This window comes from Falco rusticolus, chromosome 6 (assembly GCF_015220075.1).
Source record: "Falco rusticolus isolate bFalRus1 chromosome 6, bFalRus1.pri, whole genome shotgun sequence".
Classification (NCBI taxonomy): Eukaryota; Metazoa; Chordata; class Aves; order Falconiformes; family Falconidae; genus Falco; species Falco rusticolus.
Genome location: NC_051192.1, coordinates 29,580,883 through 29,600,649, shown reverse-complemented (window position 1 = coordinate 29,600,649; position 19,767 = coordinate 29,580,883). Strand labels below are relative to the sequence as shown.

Sequence of the window (19,767 nt, the reverse complement as noted above, 5' to 3'; positions counted from 1 at the left end):
AGTATCTGGAAGTGCCCTAACAAGATTTTGTTAAGCGGAATCCTCTGCTGATGAGGGGACTGAGCTGAGATAATAGGTGTTAAAACCTTCTTCTCAACTCAGAGCTGTTACCATGGGCGAATACAGGGTTTGGCTGTGAAAACAACTGGCACAAGAGGAAGTTACCTCAAGAGGAAGAACTGAGGAAGTCCTTATTACCTATTAGATTTCTGGCATTTCAGCCAGATAAAACATGCTGGCATTCATTGCCTTATAATGACGCATTAGTGATAATAATTTTATAGCACTGTCCTCATACAAAGAAAACTCCTACAGAATTACATTCAGACCTTCAGTACTGGTGCATTAATGAGCATTGGACTGGAAGCTCTAGTGGGTATGTATTTTTAAGTGGCTACTACCATCTATGCATGTCTGAGTAAGTGCATTTCTAACTGTGAAGAACCTTCTGTACTCACCTCTTTGGGGAAATAGTAAGTTCAACTTAAATTTACACATAACAAGAAAAATTAAAATTTGCATTAAAATATCCAGGATAAAAGAGAGTTTTCTAGATACCAGATTCACAATCTAACAGAAACTTTAGAGTTCAACTGCTAGAAAAAGGTGGTTGGATTTTGCATCAGAAAAATCCCAGTTTGGCCAAATTCTTTCCTTTTTGTGACTTCTGCCTGAGTAGTATCCACGTTTTAAGTCTCATGGGAAAACCTCACAAGTACAGATCTCCTTTAATACTTCTGTCACTTCTTATTTTTGGTCAGGAGAACAAAATTGCATTAAAGATGAAAAGGCTTACTCATATGGACTTCACTATGGACTTGTGCACTTTTACTGCCTTGAAACTGGCTCCCCATCTAGAGCTACAGGACAAACTTTTCTCTCTCGCTTTTTTTTTTTTTGTGACGTGGCAATGAAGCTCAAAAGTACTCAAGAGATTCTGGCACCTGCAGGACTTGTGCATCTCCTACACTATCTGATGACATGTAGATTCATTGCAAGGTGGTGGTCCTAATCTTTGTACTCACTAAAGGGCTGTGATATTATTTTGGAAATAAATTCTGGATCCACAATATAAAAATATAGTGGAAGCTGCTGGTTCCCATGGACTAACATTAGCTGCTGGAAGCTGGCTATTCACTGCAGAAGGCTTTAGCCAGAAGAACTCAGGAATCAGGAGCTTTCATCATCTGCTAATGATGGTTTTCAGAGACCAGTGCAAATTCTAGTTTTTCATTATCACTCAGGGAGTTTATAGGGGTGAGATAAACAGTGATGGAAGGCTAAGTCAAAGAGGATCCACAGTACATCAAAATTTGGAAGAAGTCTCTAAAGAAAGAGGAGTTCCTTATGTCTCAGGAAATTATAGTTTTCAGTCCTACAGCAAATTAAGGGGGGCTTTGGCTATTTCAAGTGATACTTCCTTAGCCAGTACATTTCTGAAAAAAAAACCCCAGAGATTAAGAAAGCAAGCAAAGAAAAAGATAAAGGGATGCAGTTTTTTCTGACTACCAGCCAACTTATGACGGCTTGATTTCCTAAGGAAAAAGAGGATAATTTGAAGAATCTTAAATCGTGCATATTGTGTAGAAGAATTGCACATGAAAAAAAAAAGCCTCCTGACGTTCTCAGCACTCAGAACAGAATCATCCCATATAAAATTAATATCATTATTAGGTGATTTCCATCTCTTAACGAAGCCGAATGATTGGAGCTGCTAGAAGAACTACCTCAGTGGAACAGAGATAATGAATTTTAATAAATACACAAGCAAAAAGACAATGTCAGGCTCAATCACTTCACAATATTAAATGAGTTGGCTGCATAGTGCTATACCATCCAGCAGGAATGTTATGCTGAGTGCCTGCATCAATGCTTTCATTGTGTCTGTAGCCAATTTTGTTCTGGATTTTTTTGGACCAAACCATCTTTCTTCTTTTGACAGCTCCTTTTCCAGACTATTCCACTGGTAAGCTTAATGTTCTGCTCTGGTTGTTCGTGTGATCCGTATTCAACCACAGACCCATTCAAACACCTTCCCCAATCCTCCTCACCCATTTTTCATGTACCCCTAACACTTTCCCTATTCGCTTCCCAAGTCTATCTTACCTGCACAACAGATAGCTCTGACAAACTTCTCTTTAGTCCACCACTATATTTTTAAACATAAAATTATTTATAAAATACAGTTTTAATACATTTTTATGTGTAAAACAGAGTGCTTGATAGCATTTTTGAAATGTCAATACGTACCAGGTTTGAAATGTCAAACCTCACTCTAAATAAACCCCTGTAATGCACAGCAGTATGCTGGCCCATATACCCTCTCACAAGTGAGCATTTTCAAAAAAGTAAAATCTATTTAAAAGTCATAGGGACTTGGCTTCCACAGTATCTAAATCAGTCCTGAAAAGGACGTTTCTGGGACAGAACTAGTGAACATCTAGGCAATCCTGCACTCAGAATAATAATAATTTTAAACACAGTTCTCCAGAAAGATGGTACTACTACATGCATTAAACCTTTTGGAGAGCAAAGCCTGTGATGATGTTTCTCCCTACGCAAACTGAAATACCAAGACAGTGAAACACTGCCTGAGCAATCTCTCCCTATCTAAGAGATTTCCTTAGATTCCATTTCCTCTACAGATTGGCCTTCGTCGCTTCTGAAAAATGTCAATGGAGACCATGGTTTATAAAACTGAAGCTGTAACACATTTAAATGTTTTGTGCTTCAGTACAGCAGTATATTTCTGACTGGGTTTTTTTTGCATGGAAATGAAGTCCTTGCTGTTTTGGAACACTTTATAGTATTATATCACAAGACTGTACTGTGAGTGAAGAACTTAAGCTTCAGGCCTGTTCCCAAATCATTAAAAGATGTACCATCAAAGAACGATCCAAAAATACTTGTTCCTGTAAGAAAACACGAACCTCTCAGTATGCTGATAAATGTACCACAGCCTAATACATTTTGTAGTTATTTTCATCCATAGAGCCCTTCTCTCCTTATGTCAGGAGAGCAGAGTCAGGAAAGCACATGTTATTTTTGCTCTTTTATTTTGCTTTTAATCCACATGTTCTGTGAAGGTGAATAAATAAAAAAGATTACAAAAAAATGAGTGGGTGAGAAATGTACTTAAAACGCATTTACTTCCCACACCTCTTCTAGACATGAAATCTCAAAGAAAGGAGGGATGGGCGGGCCAGGCACAAACTCCCTGTATTATATATAGACTCTGAAAGAGAGGATCATTTGACACAGTACCAAAGTGTACTATAATGCATTTCTCACTTTGGAGGTCATATTGGTTATACAGGACCTGTTGCAAAACAGTGACAGGGCCATAGAGCTGCTCTGCCCACACAGCACCCCACAGAGACAGCATCCTGAACTCCCTCTCTTCATCTTCTACTTCCCAATGGCTAAAAATTGGCTGCCATTTTTTTCTGGTGAACTATTGAATTGCTGTGATCAGTAACTCAAACTAGCAAGCTCTTCTTTGCTTGCAGCTGAGCTCTCCCTTAGCCTATCCAAGATGTAAAGCATAGTAGTATTTCCCAGGAAGGCATGCAGCCAAATCCAAAATGAACCCTGAGTTTGTGGTTACGGTGCCAGAGAGGCAGGTGTAAGAGGAGCATTCCTGTAAGAACAGTTAGGAAGTGAAAAGTACTGCTTTTAGGCAGCACCACTATCCCCAATATATACTGATTCATTCTTTGCTAATGAAGATTTGTTGGGGTTCTTTCAGTTCATCCAATATGTATTACTAGTAATATAAATATGTAACAAATGTTAATGGCATATGTATCTAAATCACATAGCTGCTTGTTCTGCAAAAGCCTTTACCCTCACTGTTTTCTATCAAACACTTTCAGAGAGGCACTTACCTTGTCTGACAGCTAGTGTTGTTGTGTAGACCAAGAACAGAAGGATATAATTGAGGAAGCTCTGAAAAACAGGTGTGTTGGCATGGAAATCTTCTGACAAATACTTGCTTGTGAGACCGATGCCACAGATAAGGAGGGAGAGTACCTGGCCGAGCGCCACAGACAGCAAGAGATCCCTAAAATGAATGAGAAAAACAGATATAAAACACTCAGCCTCCTTGTCAAGGAGGAAATGCTCATCCTCCTCCAGGAATCATGTTCGACAGTGAGAAGACTAAGACATGGGAAGAAACGCGATGCTTCAGTTAATGAGGGATCTGCTGGGTGTAGCCGACATAACGTTTCCATTATTTCTGCTTTTACCACAGGCTTAAACATTGCCCAAACACACTAGCTTTTATTCAGATATTAAACAACAGCAGATGGTACATCTCTATCATTTAATTTCACGTTTCACATTTCACAAAGGATAAATGATAGTTTAAATCAACCAAAATACAGCACTGCTTCCTTTGAGCATCTTCCCTAACAGAAAGACCTAGTAGTATCATTCAGACAGTGGGAATCACAGCTCTTCAAGGACTTAGTAGCCACAGAGAAAAAGCAGAGAAAAAATTTTATTGTGTTTCACCATCAACATGAATTTACTATATAACTTACTTCCTCTCACTTAATTTCCATTTCACTGTACAAACTATTCTTCCCATCTACTGTGCAAATATATGAACTTTTTCTTTCATCTTCGTCACTGTTTACTTCCTCTTCTGCTCAGGAGGAGTGGGAGGTTCCCCTTTTTCCTTTCCTGTCTTCTTCTGGTTCTTAAAAATGTATTTTCTGGTTTGGCTTCTTGCTTTAATCTGTTTTTCTTGACTTTAATCTCCAGTCTCCTCTGCATTCCCCTATTACAATGTTCCCCATTCTCTCTCCTCACAGGTCTCTGACAGTTGCTCCTTTTGTGCATGTCCTCTGTCTTCCCATAGCTTTCTCATCTTTCTTCAAGAAACCACTATATCTGAAAGCCCTTTCCCCTTCCAACTATATCTCTTTTACTCTTCTCACAGAATTTATTGTCTAACTGCGCTGCACAATTCAGTCCAAACAATTGCCCTTTTCCAATTATTATCTCTTATCCTCACAGTGCAGGAATATGTGTATTTTTAATTGTCCTTAAGAGGTTTCCCAGGTTCTCCATGTGTCGGTATTTTCACGCTGACTAGGCCTGCTCCCCAGTTACACCTTCCCATGCAGAAGCATGCAATGCAAAAGTGTTGACCTGGAAGAGGAGCAAGCACGACGACCGCAAGGGACAGCAAAAGGACATCCAAAGGGTACAGACAGATAGTTCAAGCCTTGCTGGCTGCAGCTGTCACCAAGTACCAGAAAAGAGGGGTAGTAGGTCCCTGGGGGAGCCCACGAAGGAGAGGGGAAGGTGGGAGAGGAGCACACTCTACAATTTCTCATCAGAGCCTGGTACGAGGAAAGGGGATTAGTCAATCCTAAGGGAGTAGACAAAGGAGGGCAGCACTCTGCTCAGCTGCAACAGTATTTCATGTGTGTTCTCCTCTGCCAGATGGTTAAAAAAAATTGCTTCAAGGCTGCTTTGCTTTCCCTGACAGATTTCCCTGACCTCGGCTGGGCATATTCAGCAGCCATAAGCATCTGTGCTCCCATAACAACTTTCCGGGTAAAATCAAATGGCAAATTTGTTTCCCTTTTTCTCATAAACAATCTTCCCACTAATGTGTCTGGGTGTCAGCTGTGGCATGATTCAACCAAACAGACACTGAAACCACAGCAGTCTGGGTAGTTATATTCAGCTAACATACATCGCTGACAAACAGCCTGACACAAATAGTAAGAGTACAAACTTTATTGTGCTAAACCCCGTGTTTTGACGGCAGACTGCTGGATAAGTAGCAACTAAGACTGCACAACTGCTGCCTCCACTTTCACATTACTCACTCTACTGTGAAACGTAACCATGGGAAACAAACACACTCAACAGAGATGATGTCTGAGACTATGATGTGAACACTGCCAAATCCATGGATCCTCAATTCCTGTCATTACCTGCTATACTGTTGACCTAAAGCAGGAAACCTGAACAGTGACTGCAATTTAAATCTACATATTAATCTTGTAAATTTGTTGACAGTTCTTCATTTAGCTGGATAGTGTTTCCTAGGTCCTTCTTGTGTAATGAAGTTTCATGCAGGCTGTCCTTTTGCCTAATGCAGTTTTTGTAGTTTTATTTCGTTTGTAAGTTAAATGTTTGCAAATATCTATCTCTAAATGTGTTGCTTGCTTTAAGGAGGTGCAGGTTTTTATTAGGTGTTCTCTGTACCTCAGCTATGCCCACGAGTAAATGTTGTATTATGTCCATTGTAGGACTACATCTGTTCTGGAAAGAAGCCTCTTCGATCCTGCTTAGATTTACAGAAAGCTAAATATATCCTCAGTCATTAAAGGATTTTCCCATTAAAATATTCCTTGCTCCATATGGCAGTTAGCTGTTGGACATCACTAATCATTACATTTTTTTTAGACTGGTGGAAAGTTTGATGAGGTCTTATAAAAGACATAACTTTTTTATCTCAGCTTTCTATATTCAGGTATGTCACCAAGCCTAACCAGGCAGTACCGATGTCTGTACTAAAAATCCAATCAACAAAAAATGAAAAACCCTAGGTAATATCTCAAGGCTGTATCCGATAACTGTAGCCCTCTCTGGAGTACATTTTGATTCTGTCATTGCCATTTTGCAATTATAAAACAGATGTACTTTTTTCATAATTAATTCTTTGGCAAGGCATTCAACCACATCTACAAGCAGCAGTTTTCCTGAAGAGTTCAAGCAGCCATCTACAGCCTGACATATATATAGAGAGAGAGACACACATACATATATATATAGACACACACACATATACAATCTCCTGTCCTCAGCTTCTGTATTTTACATTTCATGAACATACAAACAAGAAGGTAACTCAAGGTAATTCAGATTTTATGGTCTTCTTCCTAAGAAGTAATTTAAAACAGCTTTCTATGTCTTCTGTCAATTACAAAATGCATCAAAAATTCCATTCAATATTGTATTACTTAAAGTCATTAAAGAAGGGTAGTTAGGAGTTCAGTAAAAGTAGACATGGACAAGAATCTGGACTGTGAACCTGAACACCTCCAAGTCTATAGATAAAGGCTGGATGTGGATCAGAGTATTATCTTTGTAGCTTGAAACAGCCTTTAAGTAAAAATTGTCTTTTGGGTATCAACTCAATGAAAAAAATGCAGAAAACTACTTTGAGGAAGACCAGTGTAAGTAGTACAGCCATCACTGGCTTTCAAAACACTGACTGTGTAAGTGATACTGAATAAGTACTGCTCGTCTCTGATTTTTGCACACATTTGGCATTTTTAACTATGTAAGAAAACTCATATGTAAGAACAATCAAGCTGTTGTGTTCCTCTTCCAGTCAGAACTTAGTTAAACATTTCATAGACAATGTATGACATAGAAAGATACATCTCTTATTCTTATCTCATCAGTGCAAAGAGTAGCATAAGTTAGATGGTTAAGCAGAACTAATTCAAACATCCATGAAGTACACAGACTTCAAGCAAAGATGATCCATTTTACACAGTATAGCTATTCTTAAGACGGTTGATGCCCACATTAAGCTCTCCTACCATACCTAAAAATGTGTCCATTACAGACTTGAATGACAAATAGCAGCACAGAAGACTTGGTATGCTTCCCTTATCTCATAAGCGTAGGTTGCAACAAACACTAACCACCATGGAAAACAGGTGAAATGAATGTATGAAAGAAACAAAAGCACAAGATCAACAAAATGCTGATTTTTGCCTTGCATGAATGGAAGATAACAACTCATCTCTCTCCAAGCAGAAAAGTAGAAAAAAATCTTACATTATTTGTTTGAATTAATGACAACATCAGAAGCAACAAAGAATAATATAATGTTTGGATAACCCTAGTAACTAATGTAAGATGCCTGAATTGTAGAGAAAATGCCTGATAGCATTATCTGTATTTCATTTTTCCTGCCAACAATTTTCTAATAATAAAAGAGTCTTAGCTCCTGAGCCTTTAATACCTGGATAAGAATAATCATATACATATTCTTTTTTAAGAAGCAGCAGCAAACAAACATTGAAAAGAAGCTTTCAGTGGCTGTGGAAGACCTACTTCATTCTTTAGACAGAGCAAAAAGTGACTCGTTGCTGTCATCTCTGGCACTCAGTATATTTCCTAAATACTGTAATACTGTTGAAATACGAAACATGGATCTTATCTGCAACACCTTCCATGTTGGTTTTCATACCCTCCACTACTCAGACTAGCACAAAGAATGGTTTCTTCCCTAAGCCTTTGGTCTACCATGCTGGCTTCAGCAGTACATTCATTCACTGAGGAAGCAACATTCATTCATACCTTGAAGAAAAGCATATGGTTTCAGGGCCTTCAAACAGCACCAAAAAGAGTCTCAGTATAAAAAGCTTTATAAAAGTGAAGGTTTCTGATTTTCGGGGTCCAATTTCTCTTTAGTTGAGAGCTATTATTTTTCTCTACTTGTATTCTACTTAAATCAAAATAAAGCAGTTCTTCAGAAATCCCATTTTTCCTCCCTAAGATCAACAGCATCTTCTCAAGCTAAGTAAGAATAGGGGAAGATTTGCAGCTTGTCTCTAAACGTTAATCTCATGAACAAATGGAATCACAGAATCATTTAGGTTGGAAAAGATGTTTAAGATCATTGAGTCCAACCATTAACCTAGCACTTCCCAGTCTACCACTAAACTATGTCCCTAAGTGCCACATCTACACATCTTTTAAATACCTCCAGGGACTGTGACTCAACCATGTCCCTGAGCAGCCTGTTCAAATGCCTGGCTTCCCTTTTCGTGAAGTTTTTCCTGATATCCAATCTCAACCTTCCCTGGCGCAACTTGAGGCTGTTTCCTCTCATCTTAACAATAGTCATTCACTAATACAGAGCAAATAGAAGACATTCTTCTCCTTAAACCATCAATTTACGGCCAGCTTTAGTAATGTTTTTGCTTGAATTAAAATCCTGCATTGGAACCAATCAAATTCATTTCACTGTTGCTACACTTGCCAGTTAATCTGTCCAGCATTTCCTATTGAGTCAGATGGGTATTTTGTAGTAAGAAGTAGGTCAGAATCAGTCCTGAATCTCCAGGTGTCACACTGCTAGGCATCTATCATGGGTTTTTCATGATACCCTAACAGAAATCAAACAATAATTCTTTATCACCTCTTTAAAAGAGGAGCCAGAAGACAAAGCATTATCTTCGCATTGGGAGCCATTTAATTCCGTTTAAATGCCTGGGCTGGTAGCTGCTGAGCATCATTTTTACTTGCTCCTCCAGGCATACAGAAATTTCTGCCACTTGAGTTTCTCCTTGTTTATCAGCCATGATAAGACCATGAACTTCTGAAGGCAGACATTCCCATATCAAAGAAGTCTGAAGCTAGCGCTTGTTGCTTGCACATACGCACTAGTGTGGTACAAAGTAGTAAACAGCTATTCTCACGTTCATCTGTTAATACTTTTCATAAAGTTAAAACATTTAGCTTTGACTATTAGCTCATTTCCATGTCCTCCCCAGAACATTAAAACACCATTCACAACACAAAATAAATGCAGGGCAACATTCAGAAGGGACCACACAGTCACAGCTGCTGTATGCTGGAGAAACAGCGACATACAGAGAGCGGCCAAGTGATTTAAACATTTGGGCCTGTTTTACTCTGACACTAAATCCTGTTTTAAAGCACTCTCCATGACAATTTTATTTTAATTTAATTGCTTTCCCTCCTCTCTTTTGTAGTTTATTTGGTCTCTTTCCACCGATGGGTCTCCACTGCATCAGTTAGAGGGTAACTCAGAGGGTAAAGAACAGAGGCTACTGCTACTTTTAATCTTCAGCATGAGGTGTGTTAATCCTTCAGCGTGCCAAAGGCTCCAGGAGATGAGAGATTAGCAGTCTGTTTCCTGAGCTGAGATTTCACTAGAGGAACACATCTGTAAAGGCTGCTGCATAGCACTGTTAAAAGTGGGCCTGCAGGCAGGACCACGCTTTCTCCATGATGGTAATGACTGCTATACAAAGTTACTGCTCCAAATGTTCCAAGCATGTATTTAAAAAAAGAAAAAAACATATACACTTCATTTAGAGACTGATTACTGCTATGCCATAGCAAAGTTGATGATGTCTGTCACTACACTGTGATTTTGCCAAGCTTCTTCACTTCAGTGCATTTTAGCATGTTTCTGTAAAAGCTCAAGAAAAAATAAAACAAAGTCTTATAAACTTTACTTTGATTCAAACTGAGCTGAAATTATGCCCCTATAAGAATCCAGTCGAATTCATTTAAATGTTTAAAGGTGGATGTGGAATCTTATTATATACACCTACCGATAGCAATGTTGACACACATTCCCACAGGAACAGCATACATGTCAAAAACTCAAACTCTATCTCCCACCACCGCCCCAATGTGGCTGCTTCCACTGTGGCCAAGTTCCTAAATTTCCACAGTACCCTGCATTTGAATAGCTGCTTAATGAGGACATGGACATTACTTCCACATTTTGCTGTTCACACTTAACACACACATAGGCAGCTTGTGAAAGAATAAATTAACAAGATTTGGTAAAACTTCTTTTCAGGGCAATCAACTGACCTCTCATTGAAAGCAAAAGCTGCAGATTTTATGATAGGTCTTAAGCATATGAAGCTTCCTATTAGTCCTGCACTGCTCTGAAATCAATTGCATCTGGAGAATAAGATTCTACACTAATTTTGCATGGAAACTTATCTTTTCTTATTTTCCCATTATTCTGACATGCTTGTTACACGGGAAAGAAATTCTACAAGTTGGCACACACAAGCCTTCTGTCCTCTGCTTCTCTCAATAGGGTTAAGGATTGCAGCAAGTAGGTTAAATTAATGCATGAAATTTAGAGCAATTTACAGAAGTAGTCACAATATTCTATAATAAACTGTTCATAGCAGTAAAGGGAAACCAAGTTCCCCTACATATATACTGATAATAACATCATTGGCACGTGTGCCACATTTATTCTATTAGCCAAATGCTCCCATAGTGTACATTCTCCATGATCATTCTAGGTGATGCCTCAAGAAAATACGATGGTCTTGAAGGTCTAAACAAAGGATATTTTATATATTTCTAATAGGGCAGAACAAAACAACAAAAAATATTTTCAGAATATAGGCATCAAGCCATTGTTGAACAGTGAAATACCAAAGCCTGAATCCCAGCTGAACCCATATACTGCATTAAAATATGAATAACTCTTAATATTAACCTTCAAATCAGAGAGTGAAACCCATGCAACACCAACCCTATCCATCACTTAATTCCCCCTGAGTCATTATTTTGAAATCTTCAGTCACATTTAAATGATGTATAGGCTTTGTACTGGGTATCGGCACAAAGCGTGAAGTTTCTACCTGGTGAGTTGCAGGGTACCTCAACCTCCCAGTGATGCTCAAAAGAAATGCAGGTTCTCTGCAGTATCTTGATAGCTCTTTATTTTCCAAATGTGAACACTTTAATGTCTTTAGGATGGTACTATGGACTTCATGCATTTCAAACCTTCAGGCTGGTCTGAAAAGCTCCAGGCCTTGACACCCTAGGGCCTAATTTGTGAAGAAAAGCGAGTAGGGGAGTAAAACACTACTCGTGAGTTCCTCATCTGGTTTCTGTTCTGTGTCCCAAGTAAGCTGAAAAAGAACACCCACACACACCCACACACCCTCCTAAAATCAAGCCTTTGAGCCCTTCCAGGAGGGCCAGGAGTACAAAATTAATTCCTTCTCACTGCAGTCAAAAGACTTGATGCCTTAATCTGGGGAGCGGAGGGGACCTCTGCACCTTCTTGCTCTCATCACCCTCTCTTGCCACCTCCCCAGCTCCCCACCACCTCCTTATTCACTCACACTCTGGCTCTAGACCAAACTTTATAGATACTTTCCTCTGTATTGCATGTTATCAGCTGTATCTATGTGTTCCCCATCATCTATGATGTTTCTGTAACAAGTCACCGACTTGGATGGGGCCCCAATGAGGGAAGTGGGGTTGTTTTTCCCTTTGGTGAACACAGGGAGAAGGCTGTGGGTATAGCAAGGCCCAGGCAGGCAGAGGAGAGCCACCGCACAAAGCCAAGGGTTGCAGCTCACCCAGCATCCCAGGGACAGCCCTGAGGAAAGGGAAGGGACAGACAGACCTGGCCACATGGCTGGTACTTCCCGAGAGCTGGAGGATCCCAGCAGTCACCACCTTGACTGGAAGGCCACGCTGGGCAAGGGGAGAGATGCACATGTTTCTTATCCTTCACCTTTTGGCTTTCCTCATTGCTTTGAGTTTTTTCTATTCAAAGTGTTAACGTTCTAATTTCTATTCAAATACGACTGGGCTTGAATTTAAAAGCCTTCTGGGGAGCTCACTAGAATTCAAGGTCTAGGCACATCTGCCTCAAAGCTGTGGCTGACTCAGGTTCTGCTGCTTTTAAGTAACAGTTTGAGGGACCAGCACAGATTGCTGGCTTCAGATGAAAAAAAAAGCAGAATTATATTCACCAAGTCTCAGGAGTAGCTTCTTAAGATGACATCTTACCTAAAAAAATTCCCAACTCTTGCATATTGCCAGTTGCAGAAATTCTTGAAAATGGGTTTAATTTATAATAAGCTTTAACCCAATTTCACACACACACACACGTGCTCGCAAATATGTCTTTTACAATTCTTTAATAACAAAGGAACTGGATTTTTTTAAAAGACTATTCTTACACAGATAAAACTTACCCCTGCACTTACTATTTAGCAAGATGCTACTGACATAATCTGCTGCACTACCTGTTAAGTGCAAAGAAGGCACTTCTCTTGTATTTTTAAATAAGAAATACATCAAAAAATAGCAAAGGAAAGTGTGGTCACAAAATTTCCATGCTATTATCTTGACAGAGTCCGGTGGTAAATCGTTATGGGCAAACTGGAGGCACAGGGTGTGTGTTGATGCAATAGTTAGCTTCATCCTACCAGTAAGTCAACAAAGAAAAAAAGCGCAAGTTTACCCTAAAAACACGCCGAAGTTTTGAAACAGCCATCTGCTTTCCAATCAGAAATTTCCTATTGCTTTCTCAGCTACAAATCACAGGACTTGGAGCACCCAGGCTTTTTCTCTTTAAGAATGAAGGTCTCTCTATTTACACTTCTTGGCCACTTCCTTGTCTAGGGAGCACTGGATAGACTGAAAATATTCCAATCTTTCTGATGGAATCAAATATACAATTCTAGATGAACTTCCAATAATGGAATTGTATTTCAGGTTATTTTGGCCAAATAAACCGATTTAAGCTAGCTGCAGCCCATAACTTTTTATAAATGTCACTTTCTACCCAAGTACGACCAGAGAAATTAAGACTCCTAGATCTAAAGATCTGATGTAGATTAGAATAATAAATGACAGAATTAACTTTCCACATGAGAGCTTACAAAAGTAGTTACAAACACTAATTGAGGAATATGGTACTTTTAAACAAGTAACTTTTCTTCTATAATTTTCCAAAAATTAATTCAGTAAGTGAGATTTCCAGTCTTAGAAACAGAAAAAGGTCCTGAAGTATGGATTAAGAGTGACCTGTAATTTGTCAGGCTGGAATTCCATAGGAAATATGACAGCTGCTGAAAATACTACATTTTAGCCAATGAAAGCTAGGCAGCCATTGGGCTCCTGATCACCATTAGTTTTGCAATTCAGGAATAAAGCACACAAATAGATGTCTTTTTCTAAGACAGGTATTTGTTCTTACTCTGTTTCAAATACACCAGTCTGAGCTTTCAGCTGTTGGAAGGCATGTGGGATGTGGAAGGACTGACAGCTCTCCGTCTCGGAGAAAACGAAGTTCTCTGTCACATTTTATTAGTTCATCTCACTTGCAGTGGTTTTTACGCCTGAGGTTCAGGACATTATAAATACAGTGATAGAAATATGAGAAACAGTTTTAAAAGTTTCAGTTTTGTTAAGATCATCATTAGCTCCCAGTTTTCTCAGAGGAGCTGAGAGCCTACAGTAATAGACCTGGATGATTCCCAGCATCAAGAAAAATAGCTCACTGGTGCGCTAAGAAGTACAACATCACTTCTTATTGCTCTCTTGCCATTATTGTACAGTGCTAATATAGTTTAAACTGATGGTGGTTTATGGACTAAGTCTTACAGCTATTGAGAGACAGTTGATAAAGAAGGAGGTGAAAAACATTATAGCTCCTGCTATACCCTTGCCACTGATAAGCCAATCTTGACGGAACGCTCTGATGGAAAACAAGTTTAAATGACTCAAGATTCCTCAAGTAATAGATGCTACTGTAACTTAATTCAGTGTTGTCAGAAACAAGAAGTATGGGCTTGGAAAATTAGGTAGTTTCTAGAAAATGGTATGTGAGTCAGTATGATGGATGACTTCAGATTTTTCCTGATGCTCCTGAAAATTGCTAAAGTTGTTCCTGTATTTCTGTCCCTGTAAAATGCGTAACTCTAAGCATATGCACTTCTGAGTACTGGCTGTGCATCCACAATTATGCACCTAAAGCAATTATAGTTCATTTGTTTCTCCAATAAAATTAGAGGTTAAAATGTGACAGGTATGAATATTGAAAGTTCAAAGGTACATCTATGAAGATCATGGCTGTCTTTCGGAGAACTAAAACTACTAATTCAATTATTACACGATGTAGATATTTTTTTTAATATATATCAGCACATCTGCAAAATGCAGACATTACATAACAATGACTTCATTCTGGATGGTAATTAATATCTAATATAAAAGTTTAATTTAAAAATAAAATTGATATGCCTAGATTTTGCAAAATCTTCTGCTTGGCTAAAACTATATATAAAGCTTCAGAACACAACTTTTTTTTTTTTTTTTAAACCTCTCTAGACATTATCAATGATGTTTTCAATGACATTGAAACATGGAAGAATTGGAAAATCACTGCTTCAGAGGGCTGCGTTTTCTCCCCAGGTAGGCATGTATAGTTCCCATAAATTTGAATCTTCTTTACAGTAAGTTCCAGCTATTGTCTACATGCTTAAAACACATCAAAGGAACCTTACAAAAAATGTCCTTAAATTGGCCCTTGAATATTGGCCTCTTAATTGCAGCCCTGGTACAGAAAGACAAAGGATACCCACATTAGCATTTCACTGAGGATGGCATTAATCTGCTGCGCACTTTCCCAAATCTCCAGTTACTTCAAAGGAGAGATGCTCGTGTGCCTGTGGCTCATTCTGACTTCCAATTCTTCAGGGCCCTGACCTCTCATTGTTTCCCACGTGTGGGTTAGTATTGCTGCTGCATCATTCAGCAGCCCCTGAAGCAGGAGTAATGCTCAGATTTGCTTATTCATGGATATTATGACAAATGCAAGGACATTAAAATTTTACGCATTTTTTTTCCCCCCAACAGTTCATTAATGCATAGAGGCCAGGATTTTCCCTTTTCAAGTGACTGTCTTTCTCTACCCTCTTCTTGCCTGTGAACCCTGCATACCTAGTTTTATGGTGGAACAACTTCATTAAGGAGGAACAGAAAACATCCGCATCAGATCTATCACTAATCTGGTGGTTAAGACACCACAGGAGGTAGAATATATAAGTGTGAGTCCATGGAATGAGAGCACTGAAGCCACTTACACAAACGATTTAGGGGATCAACTGTTTCACAGAGCTGGGTACCACCTTCTGGAAGAGAAGGTTCTGCTCCAGCTCCAGAGGAACTGCAGAGTCACAGCTGGAGAACGAATTTCTGGTTTAGGTAGGTAACTACCCCAGGGCTGCAGCAATGAGGGGTTTCAGTAGGCTACACTATTCCTGGCCCAGCTGGACCAGTTTTGAGTGCCCTGCTTACATGACTTGAAAGGTGTTTTCTCTTATGTGTGCTACTGGTCCTTTCTAAAACCAAGGTCCCTCTAAGGCATTTCAAGTTGGGTGGCCAGAACTGATGCAGTGATAACCCATAGGTACTTTCACAGCTCCTCTCTGCCTTTCTTATTTCTGCAACACCACAGGTCTGCAGGAAAGAAAGCACTTGGTGAAAGGGGCCGCTGCAAAGCCAGCTTCCTCAAAGGGATGTGGAGTGCAGGTACTTCTCTTTGCTTTTGCTGTTTGCTGACTACACTGCAGTGATAGCCATTACCCCACCAAATCTACACAGGAGGTCCAAACTTCTGCACCTCCATTTGAATTTCTATTCCACATAAATTAAAAAGAAAAAAAAAGGTATTTTGAACAGAAATTACAACTGGAAAGAATTCACCTCCTGCTAAATGGAAAGTCCAGCTATCTTTAACACAAAGTTCTTCTTCAGGTATGAGTGTGATGATTCTGGCTTACTGGCTCCAAGATAAATCTCTCCCTTCCTCTCTTCCTTTCTGTTCCGTGGAACAGCATGACTGCCTCTGTAAACACTGTAAATATACTGCAGACCTGACACACAATGATGGAACAGGCTAAGCTGAAAAAACATAAGGGCACTGATCTCATTTTTGCTGGTCTTAATAGAGTTTAAAATTGCAAGGTGTTTGAAATAAAAAAAAAAAAAAGAAAGAAAAAATTGGAAGTTATCTGGGAGGGGGTCAGCCACAGATTTTTAGAGGGTCAGGACAGAAAAACTCCTGGCCTAGAGGATACTGCTGTGGTGCCAAATGTACAAACAAAGCCACCGATGACCTAAAGGACAAGAATTATGACTTTCAAGTAAAATGAAACCTGTGAAGAAAAGGGAGCTATAAGCTCCTCTTGCAGGGAACAGTCTCTGACATTTTGACAAAGCATTGATCTGCCTAAGCTCCCTCCCTCCCAGGCTGCTTTCCTGCAATGTCTCCACAATATTAGTATCTATATTTTGGATATGCAAGAAAAGAAAACTTAATCATGTACAACTTATTGTCTTAGTGGGATTTGGGTACAATTTTGTCTTCCCAGCACTGAACTATGGAGTCACACAAAGGTGACAAGCGGGCTGTAACCAGGCCGCTGAGGGTCTCAGTGTGTGGAGCTGATATGCTGTCTCCTTCTCATACACATGGAGATGGCAGGCTGACACGCACTCCTGAACCAGGAAAACATGGATCAGAATGGAAGTCCAGCTTCAGTAAATGAGATCAGCCTCATGAGGTGAGGCTATCCCAGTTTATGCTGGGAAGTTGATCAGCACCACACCACTTCCTGACAGCAGCAGGTACAGAGGAGGCATAGCTCTGTTCTCCCCTTTATCCTTCAGATGTGTCAGCCTCCTCATCCCTAGCACTGGAAAACGGCACTCCTCTATTATCCCCCAGGGCTGCTCTGTGTGTAGTGCTTCACTGGTGGCACTGACATTGGTTCACCCTGATGTGCACAGATCAGAGAGCAGCCTGCACAAGCTGAAACTGCCCTCTGAAGAAGCTCGTCTCCTATGAAAACAGCCACGAAGGAGATGCCATTCCAGTCCAGGCATCTCTCCAAAATCATGGTTTCTCAAAACTGGAATAAAAAGCCCACTGTGGTGCAAAGAGGCTTCCTCACAGGCCAACTGCTTTTCTTCAGCAGAGATCTATCACCTCCCAGCCATTACAAGCATGGTCACAACCTTCAGCTGGCAAGTGTGTTTTATATCCCCTCCCAGCACAGCCTAGCTCTGTGCTTGGAGCAAAGGGAGCAGGGGGTCAGTCTGACAGTTGAAATTAAAAGTGTGAAGAAAAATCAGGAACTAAATTTTCTGTACACGCATGCCATTCAAGATGCTCTGTTCTAAAGCTTTACACAGATACTGTTAGAAAAAAAATGCATAAACCCACTGTTAGCATTAAAAAGAAGAGGAAGAATTTCTGTGTTATTCAGTAGCATTTGCTCTCTAGAAATCACCCCTCTGAAAGGCATCTAAGGCTGTCATTATAACTGAAGGATGAAATCCCAGCCTTAGCTCTCCATTTCCTTGCCTTTTGGAACTGAAGTTAGCCATTAAATGGGATTTCACTGTAACAATACACATTTCATTTTCAATTGATTTTTTTTTTTCCTAGTAAGAACTAAAAGAAACAGAGAAAAGGCAGAAATGTTCTTGCAAGCCACCCGAGTGAATCCACTGACATACCCATCATATACAGTACACACGCTGGGTTAAGGGTTTATATGCATGCAGGCCATACTGTGACATGATTGTAGGTACCTTACACATGGCTTTTGAGCAACATGCACTGGTTAATTTATGTGTGGAAGGTATTACCTGACAAGGACTATATGGGGTTGCAAAGCACCTAAATACTTCATAGATGTAAAAAAAGAAATTAGCTTCTGATTTCCTTCCTTGGTTTACTTATGGATTAAACTAAAATTTAACTCGATTGCAATTAAATTACTCTATAAGTCAAATGCTTTTGTTTACGAAGCGGAGTTTGAACACACAGATCCATGTTTGTATGTGAGTTAAGCAGGTCCAGCTGCTCTGGAAGCTTCCACTGCCGGTGACCCGAGGCCAAGACAGGGCTCCCTGTGGCTTGGGAGAGTGCCTTCCTAAGGCCACTATGCTCACCCCTCACTTCCCTACAGGGAAATTTGGCTGTGGGTCAAGACATCCTGGTGGCCTGCTCAATCAGGAGCAGGGAAATCCAGAACAAGACTGAAAAGTTGTTGAGACTTGTGAAATATAATGAATACGATTTACCCAACAGGACATCATTTCACTTTTTCACATTCTGTTCTTTACAAAGATTTATTTTCTCAAAAAGATGGAAAAGACATCGCAGAAGACTGTTTGCAGCTGCAAAAGCATCTTTACCCACAAAACCCAAATTTGGCATGAAAACAGCCCTTCAAATATTCAGCTTCACATGAAATTAATAAGGATTATTTTTTTCATTGTGACAACTTTCTTATTGCTCCTTAAGTCTGATTACTAGGCCAAATGCCTGGACAGACATCAGAGGGCTTCACAGGATAAATTATCTGAAGAAAACAGAGGCAGTCAATGAGAAAGTTTTGGTATCAGTGGCCATCAAATCATGCCACATTGCTGCTACAGCTTCCTTAGTGCATGCATCTTACTATGCATTACAATGTAGGTAGTATATGGCCCTTCAAATATGAAAGCAATCTGAGAACCAGATACTATTTTTTGCTGATTTTTAGTTTATGCTGTCGGGAGGTATCACACTTCACCTGTGTGTACTGTACAACCATGTGAGGAACAGATTATCATCAGTATCACATTAAGGTGTACATATAAATATTTTCATGCTCAACTAATACGATTATGTATATCCAGGTATACTTGAAAGATATCATGGGACCAGATAAGAGAGATTAATCTTGTAATTAATTGTGTTCTTGAATTTAATTTATATGCTTTTATTATTTAGTACCTGTGTCAACCACTTAATTTGCCTGCAAATCATTTTCTTACGTAATATTAATGAAATGTGCTATACTGAAATTCATCAAACTATGGAAATTGGAGATTAGGAAGACTCATTATATCATCAATTTATCCTCTTCTAGTTTAAAACAGTTCAAGAGCTGTGGCTTCAGAAACCACTCCTTCAAGAAGAGTATTTCAGTTCAAGAAAGAGCACTAGCGGCAGAATGGACAATGTTTTTTCATAGTGAGAGATCAGAATTAAAAATCCAATTTACACTGTAGAACAAACTATTTATGGGAGCCTAAACTTAATTTATTTCCTCAAACAAGACTTTGAGAAGGAAGAAATAATAACACTAATGCTCATTTCAACACAAACCTTGTACAAAGGTCAATGTTTTC

The 19,767-nt window shown here is 39.5% G+C and overlaps 1 protein-coding gene across 1 annotated transcript in view; it reads right to left on the bottom strand.

Moving 5' to 3' along the window:
- The window catches only part of SLC35F1 (solute carrier family 35 member F1), a 253,858-nt gene that overhangs the window by 102,690 nt on the left and 131,401 nt on the right, over positions 1-19,767 (bottom strand). Inside the window, exon 2 of the mRNA XM_037392937.1 lies at positions 3,888-4,063. Within this exon, the coding sequence (XP_037248834.1) occupies positions 3,888-4,063 (176 nt within the window). The remainder of the gene's footprint in view (positions 1-3,887; positions 4,064-19,767) is intronic.